This window comes from Diospyros lotus, chromosome 10 (assembly GCF_014633365.1).
Source record: "Diospyros lotus cultivar Yz01 chromosome 10, ASM1463336v1, whole genome shotgun sequence".
NCBI classification, from domain to species: Eukaryota; Viridiplantae; Streptophyta; class Magnoliopsida; order Ericales; family Ebenaceae; genus Diospyros; species Diospyros lotus.
This window is the reverse complement of record NC_068347.1, coordinates 34,029,984-34,054,373: the sequence shown is the minus strand read 5'-3', so window position 1 is coordinate 34,054,373 and position 24,390 is coordinate 34,029,984. Positions and strand designations below refer to the sequence as shown.

Below are 24,390 nucleotides of genomic sequence, written 5' to 3'. Positions count from 1 at the left end.
TCTGTCTCCTAAAAATAGACAGGTCTTCTTAGATTGTCTATTTGAAAGGTAGTTTTGGATAGGGTGTTAAAAAAAATTGATAAATTATAAAAATTGATCGAATCGAATTACGCCGTATGATTTTTTGAGCGAGCAGATAGACACAGTTTGAGAAATTCTCAAATCGTACAGTTTGCTATTTGAGAATTTCTCAATTCGATTTGAACTGAAATGTCTAAATATAATATTGTCGACGTTTGATTTCGGCCGACCGTGATTCGTTTTAGGCCGTGGTGAGTCAATCCAAAAATACCGAGAAGGAAGGAAGAAAACCCTTCCCCCCTAAAGTTCCAAGCGTGTACACCAGAATCTTTTACGTGGTTCGGCCAGAACGATGCCTAGTCCACGGCCGCCATCCGATTATTCTCCCAGAGTGGCGGTATCTGATTATTATTTTTCTTCTCCTCCTTGCCCCTCATGGTCTTTTTTATTCTCATTTATCTTGAGGGGCTTTTACAATCTAGATAATATATAAAAATACAGTGTTTGTATAATGGGGGACAAACAGTTCTTACCGCTTTCGCAAGACCGGGAGTGGGATTCTCATTACGAGGGGCATGGGCTGTTACAGATAAAGTGATCGGACCCTACCTCTGACTTCTCAGCAGCTTTGCCGCTCATGCGAGCTGGAGGTTTTAGGCCAGCGACCTGGATGGGCCAACGATCTGGAGGATATTTCAGGAGCTCGTTAGGGGATTACCGGGAGCTCGCCATATGCTGGCTTTACGAGTTCCGGATTTTTGGTGGAGGCTGGACCTTTCTTGACGAGGTCGTCCGGGCCTTCTTGGCCTTGGGTGATTGGGCCGGTCTATCGGACCGAGTCTGGCCCATGAGGGGTGATGCGGGAAATACATATAACAAATATAATAATAAAAAAATATATGAAATAATTTATATATTCATGATGTTTATATATAGGGAGATTGTTTATATAAAAGATTATTTATATATAATTTTTTATTTATTTTAGTTTATAGGCTAAATAGTTGATGAACAATTTACGAAATCGTATAAATCGCATCATGAAAATAGGTGAATTAATATTTTTGATGTTTTGGGCAAACCGCACCAAACTACACCACATTTTGAGGTATGATTTCTGCACACCAAATCAGACCGCGCAGTCTGGTTTGACAGAAAATCGCACAAGCAATTTGACGTATTGAAAATGTTATAAATCGACCAAATCAAATCGTGCACATCCTTAGTTTTGGAAGACTTTCAGAGTCCTCAAAAATTATGATAAGTTTTGAAAATTATAAGATTCTAAAATCTTAGAACTAACCACGTGAATTTTTCTTTAATTTAAGGTGTCATGAATAAAACGTAAATATGACAACTCTGACATTCAAAAATCATTTCGATAATTATGTGAAAAATATGAATATTATTTATAAGTATCTTAATTCTAATGAATATCAGAATACTAGAATAAACATTATTCGTAAAAATTATAATCTTAGTAGATCCTGAACAACTCGATGCTTTCTTATAAGTAGATGAGCCCTAATTTTGAAAAATATATGTATCTGATACTGATTTTAATATAATATTTAATTTTTTAATGTTTGACTTAAATATAAAAATATTTGTACGAAAATTGTCATGCGCCTTTTGATCGTTTTATTTCTTATAGAGTTTAAATAGGTTGATAATAACATTTTCAGTTAATAAATTCACTATTGTGTTCAAGGGATAAAGTAATAAATATATTTTATTTTCAGGTAAAGTATACTTATTATATTTTTTAACATTCAACTAATTTTATTAATTAATTAGATTATTTAAAATAAAATAAACACACCTTATCTAAAATTAGATGCATTAATTAAATGTCAAAACTATCATAAATAGTTTCCAACCAGTCACTGTCGGTGACGATTATTAAAACTAATTTCCAAAAATACCTTTTCTTTAAATTTATTTTCAAAATACCATTTTTCTAACCCTACATCTTAAAAAAAAATAAAAGAAAGGGTATATTGGGACATTGGTTGGTGAGTTCAAGAAATCTATAAATTCAATTATGTACTGCCACGTGTCACATTTTGATTAGTTTAATAAATATTAAATGTTAAAAACTACTAAAATTTATTAGATTTTAACTAGTTTGAGGAATCCATAAGTTTCCCAAACTTTTACTGACCAAAGTTATATTTGTCTCTTTATATTTTTATATAATTATTTAAATTTTTTATTATTTTAATTTATTGATGTGCCTTTTTGAATTAATTTAACTAATATATTTTAAATATTTTTTTTATTCTATAGCAATTTAAAATTTTTATTATTTCAATTATATCCATGTACTTGTATTTTCAAGTCAATTTAATGCTGTATTTTAATATATACAAAAAAAAGATAAAGTGATGTGAGTTAATTTAATTCTTTTTTTCACACGTTAAAATACAAGAGATTAAATTAATTTGAAAATACAAATTCTAATTGAAATAAGAAAAAATTCGACTTGTCAAAAAAAAAAAATCAAAGTACAAGAGTTAAATTGACTTAAAAATATATATATATATAATTAAAATAACAAAAAATTTAGATGATCATACTAAAAAAAAGGATAAAAGTATAAGAGTAAAAATAAAAATTTAATATTTAACTATTCTTTATAAAATTTAACGTTAAAGTGAATGGATTAATGGCCGCCTCACCTCGTCTTGTCGACAGTTGTTACATTGATTGTCGGTGAGGCGAGGCGTCAATGGCAGAGAAACGACGGAGACAAGGCCAGGCGACGACAGTGAGGCGCGACGAAAAGGCAAGGCGACGGCCATTGTAGGGGAGACGGGTTGAGTAAGGGGCAGTGGCACGCTTTGTAAATTTGTAAAGTAGGCAGGGGTAAAATAGTATTTTTGCCCTGTTTTGATGAGTGGCTTGGTAGGGCCATCGGGCCCTGTAGAACGACTCTTCAATATTTCGGTGCTATCTCTGGCTCTAACTCAAAATGGTTGTTTCGATTGGACGATATAGCATCGTCCTTAAAGAAATACGGTAGGCTGCGATGCACCCTATTGTCTCCCAATAATACGGTAGGCTGCGATGCACCCTATTGTCTCCCAATAAAGGGTTACGTGGACAGCAAGCAGCCAAGGCCCGTAACACACAAAGTACAGACCAAGAAGATAAGATTTATTTCCCCTTCTTATTGCCACGTGCTTCTCCACTGAATCCTTCATTTCAATCAATTGGTTTATTAAAATGTATTTCTTTACCACTATTTAATTTTTTCTTTTTCACATTTTAGTGAAATTATAAAAAATTTGATTAAAGGAATTCCAAAATTAAGATTGTTGCGAACAAATAAAAAAATTATCTCTGAATTATTTTAAATATTATTAACATTATGGTTTATTTTTTTAATATAAAAAACTTGAAAAATCTCCGATTATTAATAATTTTTAAGTTGAGCTATCACGCTCTTTTCAAAATTTATGATTGGTTTGAATCCCGACTCAATCATAAGAATATATTTAATGGTAAGTCAAAGCTTGGAATTTGATTTTTCAAATAGATATAAATAATTATTTAATTTTATATGAAGATAGAATCAAATCCACAATATTATAATATTTCAAATTTTCAAACACATGTGATAGATCATTTGTGTTACCACGAAGGATTATGTTCTGATGTTATGAAATTATATTAATAAAATATTATTTTAAAATACTTTTGACATATTGTATTTAAACTTATGAATTCAAAATAGTAAGTAATTTATGAAACAATTTGGGCTTTAAGGGGTAGTTTGGATTGGGCTTTTATTACTACTATTATTAATTAATTGAATAAATTATTAAAAAACTCCCAAGCCATAATGCTTCCTTTGAAACCTACAAGAGTCTCACACTTCACTCACTCTGCAGACTTAAACCCAAAACCCAAACCCCCAATTTTCTCGAGAAAAAGATGAATTTCCCGGAACCCAAACAGCCCCAGCAATGGCCTTCACTACCCAAACCTCCACTCTCCATCCTCCAACAAGCTCTCAGCCATCTCCAAAACCATTGCTGCAACCTCCTCCACCACCATCTTCACCAAAATGCACTCTTCAATGCTCCTCCCTTCTTCAACCCCAACCCTTCCTCTCTCAAGACCCAGCTCGATTCCACCCTCTCGAGCCTCCGCCACCGCGCCCAACAAGCAATCGAAGTTGGGTTTTCGAGCTTCCGCTCCGGCTGCGGTTCTGGCCCGGCGTGGGCTCGAATTTCCGAGAATAGTGGCGGTGGCGGCGTGGCCATGTCGACGGAGGCCATCGAAGAGCGGCTTACCGGCGTGCCGGTTTACGCTCTCAGCAACTCCTCGCAGGAATTCGTGTTGATTTCAGGAGCAAACGGAAAATCTGTTGGGTTGTTCTGTTTCAAGGAAGACGATGCTGAGGCTCTTCTTGAGCAAATGAAATCCATGGACCCCGTCATGCGCGAAGGCTCAAAAGTGGTTGCTGTTGCTCTAAACAAGGTGTAAATCTCTCTCTCTCTCTCTCTATATATATATATATATATAATATGGTAAAGATTCTGATTCTGTTAATGTAATTGTATAATTGTAAAAAGTAGTAGCTGTTGCTACGAACAAAGTGTAAATTTGCTCATGTAGTCTGATTTTGTATCGCCAAGTTTGTTTCTTTTTCTGTTAACGTAAACGTGCAATTGTTCATTTAATTTTTTTTTTTGGTTACTAACAGGCGATTGTGATTGCAGGTTTTTCAGCTTAAACTTGATGGTGTGGCCTTTAGGTTGATACCGGAGATATCTGAAATAGAAAATGCAATAAAGGTGAGTTATTTGGTAATCTTCTGTTCTTTTTGAAGATTTCGGATTTTTTCTTGGTGGGCACCAGTTAAATCTCCCTTCCACTTCAAATTGGTAAGCTAAGGACAACACCAACAATGATACTAACTTTAATCCTTACGTATGGTTGATTACACAAATTCTTGATCCATAGCCAGTTGTATCAATGCCATATCCCCTATTACATCCTACGTCATATTTAAGGGTTTTCCCACCAAGTTTTCTTTGGGTCGCCTCTCTGTATTTTGCTACAAACTGCCTCCATTTCATCCACTTGCTACACAAGTGCAACTATTGGTCGGCTTTTCAGATTATTAAACAATCTTAATTGTGATCCTTGCATCTTATTTTTATAGGTGATACTCCCATCTTCTAATATATGATGTCATTTTTTATTTTATTTTCTCGTATATGGTCGTATATCGACCATAGCATTCTCATCTAAGCTATGCTCATATTTTATATATGTTGGTATTTAATTGTCCAACAATATGAGCCACATAACAAAGATGGTCTTATAGTTGTAAATGTTCTTCTTCTTGTGCTACTTTGTCATCTTTACAGTTGACACAAGATAATCCCGTTCATGGGCTGGTATATACACACATGCATATATATCTTTATATATATGTATGTATATATTCTCTGCGATAAAGTGATAGGATTCAAAAATCCATATAATGTGAATTTCCTGACGCTGTAATCTTCAATAGCTTTAGCATGTGACAACTGACAAGCTTAGTATGCATCAAATAATGAATATGGAAAATTGAACAGCAAGAAGTTGTAGAGCTTGACAGATTGAAATGGTTTGACTTGTTCCAGCTTATGTGATTATTCTTCATATATGTATTATCTTCTGCCAGAAATATGACATTATGATGTGTATCCACATTTGCAGTCAAGCTAGAAAATAATCTTGACCTGTTTTCACACCAGGTGGTATAATGTTTTCTATCTTTTTTCTTTTTGTTTTTGGTTATGGAATATCTATCTAGGAGAGACAAAAGGCTGGTTTTCGAGATGAAAGCTTTGCTGGGGTTCCTGTTTTCCAGGTTCTCTTATCTAAGTTATTCATTTGCCATTATTTTCTTGTATATTTCTTGTGAAGGTGTATTTATAATTGAAATATGTTCAAGTAGGTGGTCTAAAATTTAGTTATGAAATATTTGCAATGCAAGCCCATGAACCAAAAGTAATGAAATCACTACTGGAATATATAATTTATATTAGGAACAGCTTTGGGCTGGTGAGGGTTGTTTCTTGGGCAGTGGGGAAGAGACACAGTTATGGGGAATATTTGATCAGGAAGGCTATAGGGCACACCATAATGCTGCACAGATAAGAAACTGTTTAATGTAACTGTTTACAGATGCTTTATTTATTTGTTTAAACTGTTAAATATATGAAATTTGGTGGAAGTTATATGCCTGTGGCCTTGCATTATCTTCCATACACACACATACTGTTCTTATAGGGAATATCTATAGAGCTAGCTTGGACTTCACGGAACAAGATTACCCTAGATAGTTATCCTGTTATATACCCTTGTAAACAATAAGTGTTGGAGTAGTATATTAAGATCATATAATTGGTTGCATTTTTTGAGCATATCAAATTGTTAATGAACTAGTTAGCCCCCATGCCGTAGTTACTGTCACCGTCGCTGTTGCCAACTGCTTGTAGCACCAGTGACATTTCTACAATATTAATCCTCTGGCCTCTCTCCTGCCATCTCCAATCTAACACCAATGGTTGTTACTTTCTCTATGGCCCCTAGTTAGGGTTGAGTTCTGTATGACCTGTCCTTATGCTAACTCTTTATTGCATTTCTTTGACAATTTGGTTTGTAAATTGTTTAGTGTTCTGAGTCTTTTTAAAAAATTGTGGAATTGGGAGTAACGAGGGGTTAGTGTTGCTGAAGTCTCCATAGAAACTCTTAACAGGTGTTCTTAATTATTATTATTTTCTTTTTTGGGCTCTGGATAGAAACCAACCTTACTTTATCTTCATTCTTGTTTATGCTAGTCACTTGTTACAATTTTTCTTCTGGATTTTAACAATTGTATGGAGATCAATTGTGGGGTCTCTCAGGTCCTAAAAGTTTATAATTTCTAAGCCCATTCCAGCATTTAAATAGTTGGATTTAGTCCATTAGTCACATGAAGTTTATTGAGAAAGGACTGAATATAATCACCAAAAGCAGCTTTCTTGGTGTAAAAATTCATTGGATCATACATGTATTTTAGACTCACATATGACATGCACACTTCCTGTTTAGGTCCTTTAAACACTAGGATGCATCTTTTTTGTTCTTCTTGGCTCTTATTCTATGCATGCTGGTTATCTAGCTGGATGCTTTGTGCACTGAAACCTATTTCCTTTTTTGTACAATTGAATATTCTATTAGTTCGTCCAAACTTAAACGACAATTAACAAATTGGATCTAATATTGTTAAACTGTAATAGTAGTAGCTCAAACTTGGTTGTATTCTAAAACATGAACTTGATCATGGATCTGTTGCTCAGCAAATCTGGAAATTGTAACTTTCGTTTCATTCTGATAAGTTTGAAAGTTACTAAAGCAAACGCATGCTTTTAGTTTTGGTTTTAAAAAATCTGCTCTGATGAGATTGAGATTTGCTGTATGTACAATTAATGTCCTTGTCCTGTGGTTTTATTCTGGCATAGAGGTACTTTGGGATATTGCTAGCTGGCTGCATCAGAAACTTTAGTTATTTTAACTGTTGTTATTGAATAAAATCTGTAACTCCGATTGAAACTACAAAAATTTGAGTTGTGAATCTGATGGGAACCCAAAGAGAAATCACAGAGACTAAATTCAAAATCACCAACTTCGATCAGGTTACAAGCAAAATCTGGGCATTCGAGAGGCCCTTAACTCTCCCTAAGACTCAATACAAAAATATTCCCCTCCTCCTAACTTCTCCACCCTCTACATATTCCCCCCACCCTCCTCCTCAACCGAATTCTGTTATGCATTTGCTGGGTTGTTACACAACCCAGCGATTTCCCCACTCTACCCCCTTACGCACATGGCTGGCTGTTATGCCAGCCAGCCCATTTACACCCCTGTCCCTTGGGCCTTCTTTGATAAGTCAAGTGAACCGGGGGCGTAACAGAATCATAGTTCTATTTTTTCTAACTTAGGACACGGTGGCATATATATAGATATCTCATGTGAATTGACAAAATCCTATGAACACCTTAAGGGTCAAACAGTTGGAGAGCACAACTATTTTTTGCTATTTACAACAAGAAGCACGAGCCTTAAATCCCACTAAGTGGGGTTGGCTACATGAATTTTAGGCCTCAATATCTCTATCCATAACCATATCATCTGTAAGGCCATTTATATCATATGTAAGGTTTTCCATCAAGTTTTTCTGGGTCTTCCTCTCCCTCTTTTGGTGTAAATTTCTTCCATTTCATCCACTTGATATACAAATGTTTCTATAGATCTTCTTTTCATGTGTCCAAACCATCTTAATCATGATCCTTGCATCTTATTTTCAATAGGTTCCACTCCAACCTTATTTTTGTTGATCTTGTTTCTTACTTCGTCTTGTCTTGGATGGTCGCTCATCATTGTAACATTCCCATCTCAATTATGGATATATAACTATATTGTTATTTACTAAATATATTCTTTTTGTATTTAATTTGGGGTTAAAATGTTATTTTTAGCTGTGACTGATGGGACAGTCATGTTCTGACTATGCCATTTCTGCGCTCTGTCCATTACTCTGGTAATATTAGGATCACGTTAAAGGTTATTCTTTCAATGAGAGGCGAGAGCTTTGGGGGCACTAGAGATTGCAACTACATAATAGAAGTGGGAGATTGCAAAAAGGGGGAATAATTATGATACTACCATGCTGGGTTTAGTTGAACCACTCAAACAGAGAACTGAACTGGGCCTGATTCATTTCATTTAGGTTCTACAGCAGGTCAGTTTGGTTCTGAGTTTAGAAGTTTGGAACTAATCTTGATTAGTTTGCTTCTAGCCTTCTAGGTCAAGTGCGGAACTGAACCAAAATAAACTCTGTATCCGTATTAGCTGGGAATGAACAGGCTTGAATTAGTTGTTGCTTATACTTCTAACCATCTTGTCTGATTTTCACTTTTGGTGAATTTATGCGATGACAAGAGTTCTCCAATAGAGTGAAGTTTATTGAACATCTTGATTTTGCAGTCAAGGAGCTTAATTTTGAGGAGCCAGGGTAAAAGATATCGACCTGTTTTTTTCAGGAAGGTTAGTGCAGAAGACAGACGTCTTGACACACAATATCTGATTGTAGTTTTTTCACCACGAGTACATTTTCCATTGCCTCATTGATTCATGTAGGAGGACCTGGAAAAGTCACTATTGAGAGCTTCTCGTCAGCAGAAGAGATTGAATCCTGTCTTAAGAGAGGGTGATATTCAGGTACACTCTTTTGTCTCCTTAGGTTGATGGCTGCCGTGCCTTGTGTCTTGTGACACCATCTTTCACTTGCATGATTCCTTCAACTTGTGTAGGTTGCTGTTCTTGAGGATATAATACAAGGGATGAAGGTAAGAAACTTCCACATATGTTTCCATCTTGTACTTTTGTTTGATTGCAAAGTTGCTGGGTACTAAAAAAGCAAGTTAGAGCATGCCTCCTAAGGCGGATTGTTTATTCTGTCCTAAAAATAGGAGAAAATTGGATCATGAAGCTGGTGATGTCTTCTTGTAATGAAATTTCATTCTTTCACCTGCCCCCTGAGATTAATTAAAAAGATCTTGGGTTGCCATAACATGAGAGGGATATTCACATTTGAAGACAAATGCATTATGCAACTAAAATGTGAGGTTTTGTTTTATACCAAATCTGTTCCTAGGACAATCCTCGGTAATTAAGGAAAGCCACCAGGGCATGGCCTCTTTTCCCCCTTCTCAAGCATCAGTCTGTTTAAGCATTCATGGAACAGGAAAAAGTAAGCGTATAAATAACAATGCAGGACAGTACCATGGCAACATGGGATGATGTCGTCTTCATCCCTCCTGGTTTTGATGTTTCAGCGGATCCTTCCCAGAAGTAGATTGCTCCATTTGCTGGTTCAGCTAAATATCACGGCCAACTTAGCGGTTTGCCTCTTTTCCTGTAGGCCTATGGCATATGAGTAAACCAACTACCGGTAAGCATGGAACTTGTGAAGTCATTCTCCGAACACTGCAATTCTCTTGTGTAACTTCTCTAGGAAAATGCACTTTACTTGATTACTTTGCTGTACCATATCATAGAAGAAATATATCCTCTGTTTTCCAGATTTGAATTGTTTGAAAACATAGCTTTTCTTTCTTCTTAGTCTGGTCGAAATTATTTGTAACCTCTATGATTTAGCAGAGGCCAATTTTGGCTTGTTGATTGAAGTTATATGAAGAAATTTGTGTCTGAAGCACAGGTAGTCTCCATTTTCTGTTGTATTCAGCCGCCTGATTTGATTGTATCTGCCATATTCTTGCTTAAATCTTCATATTTTGGGAGGTAGCTTCTGAACAGCATTAACTTGATCTTATGAATTCCATAGTTACATCTATAGCCAGTACTCTTTGCGTCATGATATTAAAGCCAACACAGGAATGTTGTTGGGTGGGTGCGAGCTAGGAAACTGTTCGGAGACTTTTTGATTTCGATAACGATTTCTGGCATGGCAAGGATGCCATGAATTAAAAGTAGAGTTTGTGATGACTCAATCTCACATCTGATAGTCTACTAGGTTAGTTTCAGCATGTTATTTGATCTTACAGGTCGATAGTTACTTTCAAGTAGTACTTTTGAGAAAGGATTCATGATGTTATAGCGACGATGTGAATGCCTTTAGGATAAGCACTTCATGATAGTAGCTGGAACCCAAATCACCTGGGTTCCATTAGGTTTCTTATTTGCTGGTACCCAGTGATTGGTCTTTATGATTCGATTAGGGTTTGCCTTTAGGATAAACATTTCATGATGGTAGCTGGAGCCCAAATTGCCTAGGTTCCATTAGGTTTCTTATTTGCTGGCACCCAAGTTATTGGTCTTTATGATTTGATTAGGGTTTTAAGCATTTTTTGATACCCACAAGGAGAAAAAGTTTGGTGGAGGATGGTCCAATCAAAATCAAAATTAGAGTAATGATGAGACAAATAAATAGTTTTAAGTAGAATTGGCAGCATCGCATAAAGAGAACCCTCTTTGATGCCTCTTAAGTGGGAATCTAAGGCTGGGTTGGATTTAGGTTTCTTAATGCATTGTTTCAAAGGTTGGTTTTGTTTACGATCTTTTTGGGACATTTGTTAAGGTACATTTAATATATTTTAGTTTTAGCATTCAATGATTTTATTAGTTAAAAAAATATTTTAAAATATAATATATTTATTATCAATCAATAAAAGTATTTAGTACTAGGATAAAGTGTATTAAATACACCTTAATAAGTGTCACGAGATATTCGTTAGCAAAACTTTCTAATTTTTTTTTTTAAAAAAAAGTTATTATATTTAAAAATAATGGAAATTTGTTTTTGAATTTTTTTTAATATTACAAATGACATCAAAATATTTTTAAAATTATAAAAATTATCTAGAAATAATTTTTTTAGTATTTTAAAAATAAAAACGTTTCAAAAAGGCCAAAACCTCGCTTTGACGTGTATAATACATCTATTTTAAAATAATCATTCGCATTAATTAATGTTCTAAGATGGTGCACCCGTGATGATAACTAGTATTGTTGTCATCAACTAGATTTAATTAATTTAAAAAAAAATAGATTTAATTAATTAATCACAAGTTTTATGATTGATTCAGAGATCAACTTAGATTTAATTATGCAGAGGTATGATGATTGAGGCAGTTCTTCACTTTAACTATTTAATTTTATCTTTAATAATAGAATATGTTGGGGCTATCCTTACTAAAATCAAACTGGTCGTTAAACTAAGTTTAATTGGCAATTTATAATTCAACGTCTCTAAATTAGAATTCAGGCTAAAAATGACGCATCCACTCGCTGCCCATTTGTCTATCCGTAATAGGGGCTCTTTGGGCCCCAAAGGCGCATGGCGTTAGCACAACCCTTACAACAAACCAGTTAGGTGGGTTGTTGTGTAGTACAATTTTCACTGGTCGGTAGAATTCTTCGCAGACGACACAAGACAAGATATTGTAAGAAGCAGAGTGATTTTGCTGTCACGATCTGTTGAGATTTAACTATTTCGTCACTCCAATTCCTCTTTCCCCCCACCCCCATTTCCTTAGATCCTATTTTCCCTCACGAGTTTCCCCCCTCCCTTGCCCGGGGGCCTGCCCTTACGCTTCTTTCTTGTTGATTTTCCCAAGTCCCGATAGTCATATGTTTATATGTTTGCCTCAAAGATTAAGCCATGCATGCATGTGTAAATGTAAATTGATTTAGACTTTGAAATTGCAAATGACTCCTTAAATTAAAAAAAAAAAGAAGCAAACCATGATTTGAAATTTTTAAAGTTTTTTTTTTTTTTTTTCCACTTAGACTAATTTGTCTATCTATTAAAGAATATAGATTTTAAAATATTATGATTATTTAGTACTTCAGATAAAAATTAAACAGATTCTTTGCGAACTAATAAAAATCATCAACTGAATTGAGAAAACTAACAAATCAATTTGAGTGGTTTTAATCGGTTTATGCACACCAATGGTCTCTCTCTCTCTCTCTCTCTCTCTCTCTCTCTTTTTTAAACAAATATGTCGATTTAATTCGATTTTAACAATTATAGCCCTTAATATGGTCTTTTTCATTTTTTTGTTGCTTTCCGTCACGATTTTTTGAACTAATATGTCAGATTTGATTTGATTTTAACAACTATAGTCCTTAGTATAGTCTTTTTCATTTTTTTTTTTTTTTTGCTTTTTGTCACGATGCATGCTTTTAATTATTATCCAAATAAACTTGTTTCTTACCCTACATTCGGAGTATTCTTAACTAGTGTACATTACTCTTTTGCTAATTTGTCTCTTTGTGAGTGTGTTGTAGAAGATTTAGCAACCACACATTCTCCCTGTCTGTTTTCTATAGTACAATTATATATATATATATATGTGTGTGTGTGTAATGCTGCCACACCTTATTCAATAATGCATGTCAAGATGCTGTTTTAGGTTTTATCTTATCATGATTTTTTTTTTTTATTGTGAAGAATTCAAAATCACTATAAGACAATTAACTTTCGGTTTGTGGCGTCTCATTCTCTTCAAAATTTATGGTCTGTGCTACCGCAGTTTAAGTTGTATGAACAGGTGATGAGTCACGAGTCGAAGCCCAGGAGCCTAGCCCTACGAAGAGATACTATTGGATGTGCAGACTCATGATAATCTTGTAATATCTCAAGCTCCCAAACACATATGGCGACCAATTATGCTTCGCAAAGGGTTATCTTTTTGTGGCTTTATGGTGATATTCTTTGGTGTTAGTTTCATCAAATTTTATATATAATAAAGTTAGAGTGGACTTAATTAAAAATATGTAACATATAATATTCGTGATTAATATAGTTTGAAGATATAAGAGTGAGACTAATAAACACATTTGTAAATAAATTCAGTGAATGAACGAAATGAAAGAAATTTGTAGCAAATGTGACAAAAGAGGATTAAAGAAAATTTAGTGAAAAATATTTAGACATGAACTGAAATATAGTGGTCATTTAAAAGATATGATCACAAATAAAAATATTAGAGAATTAAATTTCGTGCAATTAACCTTATAATATGAATATTTAGCCTATATTAGTCCCATATTGTTCACCCAATTCTTTCACTTAATTATGAGTTGAATTATTAAGCCTAGATTAATGCATCACTTGAGAAATTAATGGTACTTGTCGCATGGCCCAATTAAAGCCTTAATTTCCTACTTCCTGTGCATATTGTTGTCGTCTAGGGTTTACTTTGTTCTTGAGGTAACATTGGCCCAAAAGTGATGTTACATTGCAACAACCACAACCATTATAATATATTAGTTTACTATTCCCATATAATAGAAACAAGCCATAATTGAGTGGTCAAATCTAATGCCATGGGCTTATTAACTAAGAGCGAATTAATTCCCAAGCACAAATCAAGAAATCAGTATTTGAGTATTTTAAAAGTAGCCACAACAACTCAATGGGCCAAAGTTCAAGAGCTAGCATGGTTAATTTTGAAAAATTCAAGGATTGTTAGGCTAATTTTAACATTTAATGGGCGTTTGGGCTAAATAATCAAAGTTCAGGAAGTATTAATTAATTTACCCTCATAAATATTTATATGTACATTTTTGTGTTAATCACAACACCTTTCATAGTACAAAGTTCAGGAGGTGTAGTCTCACTTGATTGTCCTAGCAGTCAGTTAGGGGAGGTGGGCTAGTCTGTGTACTCAGATTCGAATTTCTTTTCCAACACAATTATTGATGAATTAGATCCAAATTAAATTTTTCATCACGAAAAGAGACACCGTGACCCAGCATTGCAAGGAAATATCATCCCAAGTTCAGGAGGTGTGATGTCTAATTTTAGAAAGTTTAAGAATTGGTTAGACTAATTTGAATATTTAAGGGATGCCGGGTTTAAGTAACTAAAGTTTAGGGGTTTAAATAAATGCTATACATCTACTTTATGCCCCCCATAACTTGAAAGGATTTGTGTTGTTCTAGGGGCAGGGGCAGGGGTATGGGCATGGGCATGCATGCACTTCGAAGAAGACATGGAGGGTAGGTATAGGGGGAGAATGGCCTTCTGTCTTGTGGAGCCTATTCCTATGGCCTCTTAAAGATAAGAAATTATGGCTCCTCCCCCCCAACTCATCTACTCATTTTGTCCTTTCTCTGCCATCTTTGGGGCTGCCTTTATTGTATGTGCATGCACATCTTTCATTTTTTTTTTTAAATTTTAAAATTTGAGAGATACCCGGTCGACTGAAATTGTTTCAGTCAGTCTAAAACTCATGACCTACTATGTTTTCAGTATGAACGGACGGACATGTGAGTCACGAGCTTAACTAAAACAGATACAAATTATTAATAGTCACATAAAAATAAATTCGAGTCACGAGCTTAAAATAACTCAAATTCTTAAACATATGTAGTAAACTAGTTATTTTTTATTATCCTTATCGTTTCTTCGTTTTTATTTTATATTACATTAATTTTTTTGTTATATATATATATATATAATTAAGTTAGTAGATAAGGATGGCAGTAGTACTGTTTTTTGTTTCTTTCTCCAATTGGGGGGCCCATTGTAATTAAAATCTTTCTCAAGATTTCTTCTCCGTCAAGTCATTAAATAATTAAGGTCTTTTCTAGCTATTACTTGTAATATATATCCATTGAAAATGTTATTAAGATGAAATATTCAACTAATTCTCTTTTATTAAGAAGAAAAAAAAAATGATTTACCAATTAAACTATACCTCTAAAATTGAAATAATCACTCGACCAATTAAGTCAAGTGAGCAAAATACCCACTTTACCCTTGTCGGGAGAAACAAACCACCATTTCAAGTAAAATCTTATTATTCTTAAAATATATTATTTATGTACAAATGATATAATATGAGTCACTCTGAATACTTTTACTCACTTAATGCATTGATGAATGAGTGTGTTATTTTAAGAGTCAAAATTAAGTATTTAAATAGTATTTTTATTAATAACACTTTATTCCAACGAGCATTTTGGCGAAGTGAAATATTATTTAAATATTTATTTATAATATTTTTAACAATATTTGACATAAAATATAACACATTGACACATGGGTGTGAAAGGAAAAGTGGCAAATGAGCATTTTTGGGGTAAAAATGATTGAATGTGACAGCTTGCAAGGTTAAAACTATCTTCTTGGACAAGAAAGGAGACACTATGGGTCGAACAACGGAGTTTCGTGTACTAAAAACGATCGTATTTGATGGTCGAGAAATAAAAAAAAAAAATGTGATTATTATTATTATTATTATTAAAATAATAATATTTTGAATATGAAGATATAATTTTAATAATAATTAATTTGTGTACGGATGGGATGGGTGATAGGTTGGTTTGAAGGGGTCAAATAATATGCATGAAGCCATGTATGAAGCTTTGTTTCCTTCCTTTCATTTCATGGTATGGTATTATTATTGGAACAATGGCTTCCCTTTCGGTGGGCATTGGAGGAAGGGAAGGCGGTGTGGCATTAGGAAGAAAAAATATCTGACCCAGAAACCAATGACGAAGGAAAGAAACTCATCGTCAAAGTTGGACCGTTATGTGAGGCTCCAAATTATGATGCCACACATATATAATATTAAATTATAATATTCTATTTAGAATAAATTTTTAAATTTATTTATATTTAATTTTATTATTAATCAAGTACAACAATAAATTTATTAAATAAAAATATCATACTCAAATCATTTAAAGTCTATTAAAAAAATATTAAATAACGTAATTTTTTTTATATAAATACTTTAATATTTAAGTTAAATATTAAAAAATTATATTAAAATCAATATAACAGACTTACCTTCTTTTAAAATGAGGGCTTATAAAATATATATATTTTTAAATTTCTTATAAATATTTTTTTTAGATAATATCTATTTTAATATTTCAAAATTTATTATAATTAAGGTTTATCTTGATGTTCCAAAATTCATTAGAATTAAAATCTTGACAAATAATATACTTATTTTTTTTATAGAACTCTTTAAAAAAATTTAAATGTTAAAATTATTTTATTTATACTTTATTTAAACTTAATTATAAAATAAGTTACACATTTTTAACTCAAAAATGGTCAAATCTCTAATAGAAAGTTTGAAAATACTATTGCCAGTGCGAAAGCCAGTTGGCATCCACCCACTGGTCCAACCCAATCATAGCAAATGAAGAGAGCCGATGGAGGGGGGCCCACATTCGGCCTTTATGGACAGAATCATTCTTCTAGTTCCATCCATATATATAGATATATATAAATATATCATTTTCTCATAATTTTTAAATTAAATAAATTTCAAAAAATTGATATTAAAAGAATACATTTTTTTATTATTAGAACCTCCTCAATGGACCGCCTAGGCGTTTACTCTATTCAACTATTTTTTTCTATTATTATAAGTATTGTTATTTGAATATAATAATAAATTTAATATTTAAAAATATTATCATCAAATCATCTAATCTTATAAGAAATAATATAATTAGAAGGTGTAGAAAAATTTTTGTCAAATATTTTGATACTTAAATAAAAAAGTGAATATATTAAAAACTTAAAGATTATATTTACACTAATATCAAAGACGTGTATTTTTTAAAATGATGGTATATTTTTATTTAGAAAGAAACATAGAGCATTAATACTAAATCTCTTAAAATTAGGATTCTTACAAATAATATCTATCATGATATTCTAAAATTATGATTCTTATGAATAATATTTATCTTGATATTATAATATATTTTTAAAATTAATTTTTTTTACAAATAATTAGAGAAATTTTTGAATGTTAGAATTACCCAATTTATGCATTATGCGAACTTGCTTCCCTTTCTAATTAGAGAAAAATTACACATTTTTAGATTAAAAAATTATTTTAAACTTTTTAGTATTTTAATAAACTTTTGCCTATGATATAATGACAAGCAATCTTATTTCGTTATTGGCGATTTCTTCATTTTATCGTTCTTAATAGAATTTAGAAAATAAAAGTATTTATTATATTATTAAAATTTAATAAAAGCCTAATCTTATAAGTTAGACGAGGGTGTACTAACTTGTTTATTTAGTACACAATATTTATATTTTAAATTCTAAACTTGCCCTTTTTAAAAAGTAAAGAAAAAAAAGAAGCCCTTCAAGGGGTGTGACAATTATATATAGCATAATGTAATATATTAATCACTCTAAAAGAGGTTTTGTTTTTAAACCAATTATCATTAATATGAGATGAACCTTATTATATGAAAGTTTAACTCATTAATGACCATAAAATGAGAACCAAAAGACCCTTTAATAAAAATGATTCATGATTATGAAAATACAACTATAAATTATCCCACATAACACTATAAAATTCTATAAATCTATATATACACTTTCAAGCCCTTGCAAAAGAAAAACCAAGAATCCAAAACCAACCACAAAGCCAAAAAACAAAAGTTTCCAGCTTTCATGGCGTAGGCTCAGCTGGCACCAGCTTTCCATGGATTCATTCTCAACTCAGCGTCCATTCACGCGTCTCTCTCTCTCTCTCCCTCTTTTTCACAGGCATTTCCCTCTACCTTTAATTATACAATTGATCTCTCTCTCTCTCTCTCTCTCTCTTTCACAGGCATTTCCCTCTCCCTTTAATTATACAATTAATCTCTCTCTCTCTCTCTCTCTCTATCCCCCTATATATACTGATACCCACTAACCCAAACTCACATCCCACTTCTCACCGCTTTCTGAAACCCTAAACATGGCATTCTTGTCTTTCATTAATGGCTTCTCAACCCTTCTCCTGGTTGCCCTTCTCGCGAGCTCTATGATGGCCGCCAAAGGCGGCAACTTCTACCAAGACTTCGACGTAACGTGGGGCGATCACAGGGCCAAGATCTTCAATGGCGGCCAGCTTCTGTCTCTGTCTCTGGACAAGACCTCCGGCTCCGGATTCCGGTCCAAAAAAGAGTACTTGTTTGGCCGGATCGACATGCAGCTCAAGCTCGTCGCCGGCAACTCCGCCGGCACTGTTACTGCCTACTACGTACGTACAGTTTCCTTTCACTTGCTTACTATAACAAACTTCTAGCTTTATTAGTAGCTTACTGCCTTCTATATATATATAGTAATAATTGCCAATATATATATATATAATTCTTTGGTTTCGACATGATGGGATGTGTTTGAAAGCAACCTTACGTACGATTGATTAAAGAGAGCATCTCCCGAGGCTTTGAAAAGAAAATTAAAGAAATGAAATGAAAGCGACACATGAATATATGAAGTGGAGCTATCAGTAACAGTGATACTACGTTAATTAATTACCTCCTCTCCATTGGAATTCAACAGTGGGAATTATATGTATATATATATATATTATGATATTAGCTAACAATAGCATTTCAAACATTAAGTAAGACGTCAATGTTTCCAAAGATATAGAAAATGAAATGAGAAAGTGATTTATCTTTACCTTTATTGTTTGGAGAATTGGAAACAATCTTTGTATAAAGGGGTTTTCGCCAACTTTGACGTAGAACTTGATTCATGCCCCCAAATCAACAGAAATTACGTCAAGAAATCATCTTTCGCAACATGTAATTCTTTCTAGAAACTTGGTGGAACCTTCTGAACTCTGTGTGTGTGTGTGTGTGTGCAGTTGTCTTCTCAGGGGCCGACGCACGATGAAATCGACTTCGAGTTCTTGGGAAATCTGTCCGGCGACCCTTACATCGTCCACACAAACGTCTTCACTCAGGGCAAGGGAAACAGAGAGCAGCAATTCTATCTCTGGTTCGATCCCACAAGAAACTTTCACACTTACTCCGTCGTTTGGAACCCACGACAGATCATGTAAGCAATTTGCGATATAAATTTCTCAGGGAGAAGAATGGAATCTTGATGAAGTTAATCAATCTCACGAGCTTGCTTTCTATCTGCAGATTCTTGATCGACAACACCCCGATCAGAGTATTCAAGAACGCGGAATCCATCGGCGTGCCGTTCCCCAAGAACCAGCCGATGAGGATCTACTCGAGCCTGTGGAACGCCGACGACTGGGCGACGAGAGGCGGCCTGGTGAAGACCGACTGGACGAAGGCACCGTTCACGGCTTACTACCGGAATTTCAACGCCAAGACATGCTCCGGGGCGTGCACGGAGTCGTTCGGCGACGGCGCGTGGCAGAGCCAGGAGCTCGACGCCCACAGCCGGAGGAGGCTGAGATGGGTTCAGAAGAATTTCATGATCTACAATTACTGCACCGATCTGAAGCGCTTTCCTGAGGGGCTTCCGAAGGAGTGCCGGCGGCGGTCGAGGTTCCTCTAGAACCTTCTGGGCGTTTGTGGATGGAGAAGGAGTTTGTAAATGTGTTGAAAAATTCTTTAGTTCTTGTTTGTTTATGTATTTTGTTTTCTTTTGTGTTGTATTGCTCTGTTATCATGAGTTTGGTGGGTTGGTTCCATATATATCTCTTTGATATCAAATAAATCCATTTTTCGTATTCTTGTTTGATATGATATGATATGATCTCCCTCATTTGATCTTACCCATTAATTTAAATTCTTTCATTTTAAGATAATTTTGATTGTTTTAAGAACAAAAAAAAAATCTAGTGACTAGAGTCCAATATGTTTTGACTTTAACATAGTTAAAGCTTAACTAATGTCTTCACATTAAATGTAATCAAAACCCTAAAATATATATATATATATATTATTTAGTCATTCAATTTTGATATTTGACATGACATTTATATTGAGTGTCATTAATACATTTCAAAATTAGTTCATGCTAAAGGTTGGGGACGACGACAAGCAATTGTCGTTGTCGATGTAATCGGGAACGAAAAAGGAGTTGAAGCAAATGGGGGCAACAGAGACAGCGATTGGTGAGGGTGATGGCCAACGAAAAGTGGCTGGAGGGGGCGACAGTGATGGCCGACGATGGTGGTCGAAAAATGAATGTTTAGATAACGTTAATACACTGTTAAAATGTAGGTTCAAATATTATTAATGGAAAATGAATGTCTTTGGATGGTGTTTAGATAACGTTTGCCTTCAGGTATAAAATGTAGGTTCAAACATTAATACACTATTAAAATAAATAAAAATAAATTTACCAATTTTAAATTAAAAGAATTAGGTTTATCTTTACTAATGAATGGACACGTGACACTTAGTGACAAGTTTGTAATATTACGTATCGAGTGATTAGAAAAATCGGAATAATTTACCCTGATGGGTCTGTACGAACTTCTTAAGGGTCACCCATTCTTGAATTTTTCTAGGTCAAACACACTTAACTCATGAATTCTTTACCTACATTTAGCCAAAAAAGTATCTAACTGGTATTGTTTCATTTTTTACTTATCCTCGATATATACTACCATTCTCTAGGCTCTTGGGATATTACATTCTCCCCCTTAAGCACATGACGTTCTCGTCATGCAACCTTACAACTGGTTTCAGATTTTCTCCTATTTGGGGGCTGTCATCCTAGAAACTTGCTAGAAGTCGTTTCTTGTACAAACCCTCGAGTTTCGGCGCCACTCCTCGCCATTATCGAATCGCCTTCATCAAGGGTCGGCTTTGATACCACTTGTAACATCCTGCATCGAGCGATAGGAAGGACTAGAACAATTTACCCTGATGAGCTTACATGAACTTCCCAGGGGGGTCACCCATCATTGAGCTTCCTCAGTTCAAGCACACTTAAACCTAGAGTTTTTTGTCTACATTCAGCTCAAAAGGTATTTAGTTGGTATTGTTTCATTCCTTACTTATCCTCGATATATACTACCATTCTCTAGACTCTTGGAGTATTACAAAGTTGCATCAAAGTTGTGAAACAACCCTTATTTTTTTTTACAAAATATTAATTAGACATTTAATCGTGATAGTTTTGATGCCATGTATATATTGATATTGTTGTTATCGAATTACAATAATTAAATTTTATTTATTTAAAAAAAAACTCAGCAGATAGCTAGCATGGCCATGGCTAGAGAGTCAAGTCAGTCCGAAAAGGGTTGGCAACAATCACGAGGGCTCAACATGCTATCTAGGAGAGTTAAAGAAAACAAGGTTGCCCTCCTAAAGAGTTACTTACCCAGAGGGTCCTGCGAAAGAACAACTCTGGAAGGCTTTAGAAGAGTTTGTGTAGTGCCTGCTAAGGAAGTGATTTAGAAATGTAGAAAAGGTTTTTTGATGGGTTTCTAGCTGGCTTTAATCTTTGGATTTGCGAAATAGAAGACAACCAGGAGGCACGAGAAGATTTCTCTTGTATAGACCCTCCAATACATAAGTCAAAAATGGTCGTGATTTTGAAAAGATGCATATGTTGTGTGGATGCAGAATGTAGATAATGTTCCCAAAGAGTAAGGATTATTCAAATGTGATGTGAAGAAATTCAAATGTGATGTGAAGAAAGGGATTTGGTATGGTTGAAGAGTTGGAATCAAGACCCTAAGAATCGAGAAAATGATCTTGAAGAATGAGGGGTCATGAGATATTTATACCCCCCAAGAGTTTGGGACAAGTAGCACATTGGGAAACGTGGCGCGCATGCACGAGGGCACGTGGCATGACCCTTTCGAGCAAGAGTGTTCAATTATCTCTAGATTAGGATTCAAGAAAACCCTAGTGAGAAACTGCCTCAAATTCTCCGAAGAATGTAGGCTTGAAGAAAGGCATGTCATGTTGTGCGAAATAACAAAAATTGAGGTAATGGGAGAGTTGTCTCCCAAAGAAGCTTTGGAGGCATGTGGGGCAAGCTTTGACGAAGTTAGTCTAAAAAAAGTCCTCGGATGGACTGGATAGGTCTTCGAGGGATGGGTATCTTGAAGACTCTCCGGGAGAAGGTCTTTCCCGAAAATTGTGATCTTTTTCAGGAGAAATTCCTCTATAAAATATGTTACAACAGATATGATATAAAATATAACACAATATTTTTAAATATTATTAAAAATATCCCAACTAAGTGTTTAATTAACATTTTGGCTCCCTTAATGATCGTACCTGCCAAATTAAGGATATATGCTCCAACAAACCCCAATTAATTAGGGTTGGAATCTCTCATTAAACAAGGGGAAATGCATCAAGTCAATCCCTCGGAAAGTGACCGCAGCGCCGCGGTTGGATGAATCAGCCGCTGGCACAACCACGGCGGGCGCCGCCGAGGGCCACAGCCACCGACCCGCCAAATATGCGTCGGTGGGTAGGCGAATAACAATTAACAACCAGCAATAGTGGCCGCAGCCACAGACTCTTTAAATTAATTAATGGCCTTCAGGGGATGAAACCAACCCAAAGCTGTCACCAATAATGATCCATAGGACAATACCTACAGCCACAGGCTTCTGCAGCATATGATTCACAGTTTGGTTTGTGTTCATTGCATTGCATTAGCCTTGCCGTGTTTAATCATAACATTAATTGATTGCATCATGGTGTCATCCAACATGAGAAATTCAATTTCCATGTCAATTAAGAGTATTTTGTATAATATAAAGGATTTTTATTTTATACATAACTTTTTTTTTTTTTTGTTGTATATTAAATTTTTGTAGGCTAAATCTATATTTTTGTTCTATATTTTTACTTTTTTTTTTACGTGGTTACTTAAACTTTTTATTGTTTCGATTATACACTTAGAGTTGTATTTTTTAATCAATTTAACTCTTATTCTTTAATTTTTTTTGTATAATAATATAAACTTTTTATTATTTCAATTATACCTATAAATCTGTATTTTTTAATCAATTTAACTCATATATTTTGAAGTGAATAAAGTGTGACGTGTATTTTATCATTTTACTTTATTTTTTTTACACATGAAAATATAAGTATTAAATTAACTAAAAAATACAAGTTCAGGAGTGTAATCGATATAATAAAAAATTTTGAGTTGCCATAAAAAAAAAAAAAAGTCCAAGTACAGAAGCTAAATAGACTTGAAAATCATGTTCAGGGGTGTAATCGGAATGACAAAAAGTTCTAGTGGCCACAAAAAAAAAAAAAAAAAATTTGACCATTTTTTTTATTATGTGAAAAACTCTTTATGTTGTATAAAATATCTTTCGATATCGATGTGTTTAAGTACCATAAAAGGGTATTGCGATTCTTTTTCTGCTCAATCTTGGTAAAATTATAATGGTCCATGCTACCAACAAAAAATTACTTGCCGAGTATTTGTATGCACAATAATGTTAGAGATCAACTCTTACTACGATAAAGAAAGATTAAGAAAGGGCGAGGTTGAGTATTGTTTGTATGGTCCAAAATATCTTGAGAATCCAATGGTCCTAAACTTAAGATCAACAATCCTTGAAAGAAAAAGAACAGATTTAAAGGCCATTCATTACACTCAATTCATCTCTCCAGCACCATACACAGGACAATAATTTAGAGTGTCCATTTCATGACAACTTTCAAAGAAAGAAACTTTGCTTTGGCCATTTCCCACTTCATTTTATTTTGCATATTTGAACTCATTACTTCCATTGATGAACCCTAGCGAAGGATTCTTTGAATAGGACAATGGAAAGCATTGATTTTCACTATAATTTTAACAAGGACATAAAGGTAAGAAGTACTTTAAAATTTTTATTAAATTATTTGTTAAATTTTTTAAAATATATTAGAAGACATATATGTCATTTTTTTCTTATTTATAAAGTCCGACATAAATTTATCTGAAAGAAATAGACATAAATTTATCTGAAAAGTTCAAAATAAGAAGTTACATGACTTTTTTTTTAAGAGTCGTCAGATAAATTTAACAAATATATTAAAAATTATTTTTGTTTGAAATAC

General features: G+C 33.9%; 2 protein-coding genes across 3 annotated transcripts; both read left to right on the top strand.

Annotated features, from left to right (window-relative positions):
• The first annotated feature begins 3,888 nt into the window (after positions 1 to 3,888).
• LOC127812037 (protein TIC 22-like, chloroplastic) lies at positions 3,889 to 10,273 on the top strand. 2 transcript variants are annotated; one of them, XM_052352309.1, is made up of 7 exons: positions 3,890 to 4,509; positions 4,752 to 4,826; positions 5,840 to 5,896; positions 9,058 to 9,117; positions 9,211 to 9,291; positions 9,384 to 9,419; positions 9,848 to 10,273. In XM_052352309.1, exons 1-7 carry the CDS (start codon positions 3,961 to 3,963, stop codon positions 9,926 to 9,928), a joined length of 939 nt encoding a protein of 312 aa, XP_052208269.1. In that variant the 5' UTR covers positions 3,890 to 3,960; the 3' UTR covers positions 9,929 to 10,273. The 2 variants fall into 2 exon arrangements, with proteins under 2 accessions (XP_052208270.1, XP_052208269.1); XM_052352310.1 differs by lacking the exon at positions 5,840 to 5,896 and having other exon boundaries at positions 3,889 to 4,509.
• A 7,725-nt stretch (positions 10,274 to 17,998) lies between these two features.
• On the top strand, positions 17,999 to 20,091 carry LOC127812036 (xyloglucan endotransglucosylase protein 1). Its single transcript, XM_052352308.1, has 3 exons — positions 17,999 to 18,620; positions 19,236 to 19,429; positions 19,519 to 20,091. Exons 1-3 carry the CDS (start codon positions 18,336 to 18,338, stop codon positions 19,901 to 19,903), a joined length of 864 nt encoding a protein of 287 aa, XP_052208268.1. The 5' UTR covers positions 17,999 to 18,335; the 3' UTR covers positions 19,904 to 20,091.
• The last annotated feature ends 4,299 nt before the right edge of the window (positions 20,092 to 24,390 follow it).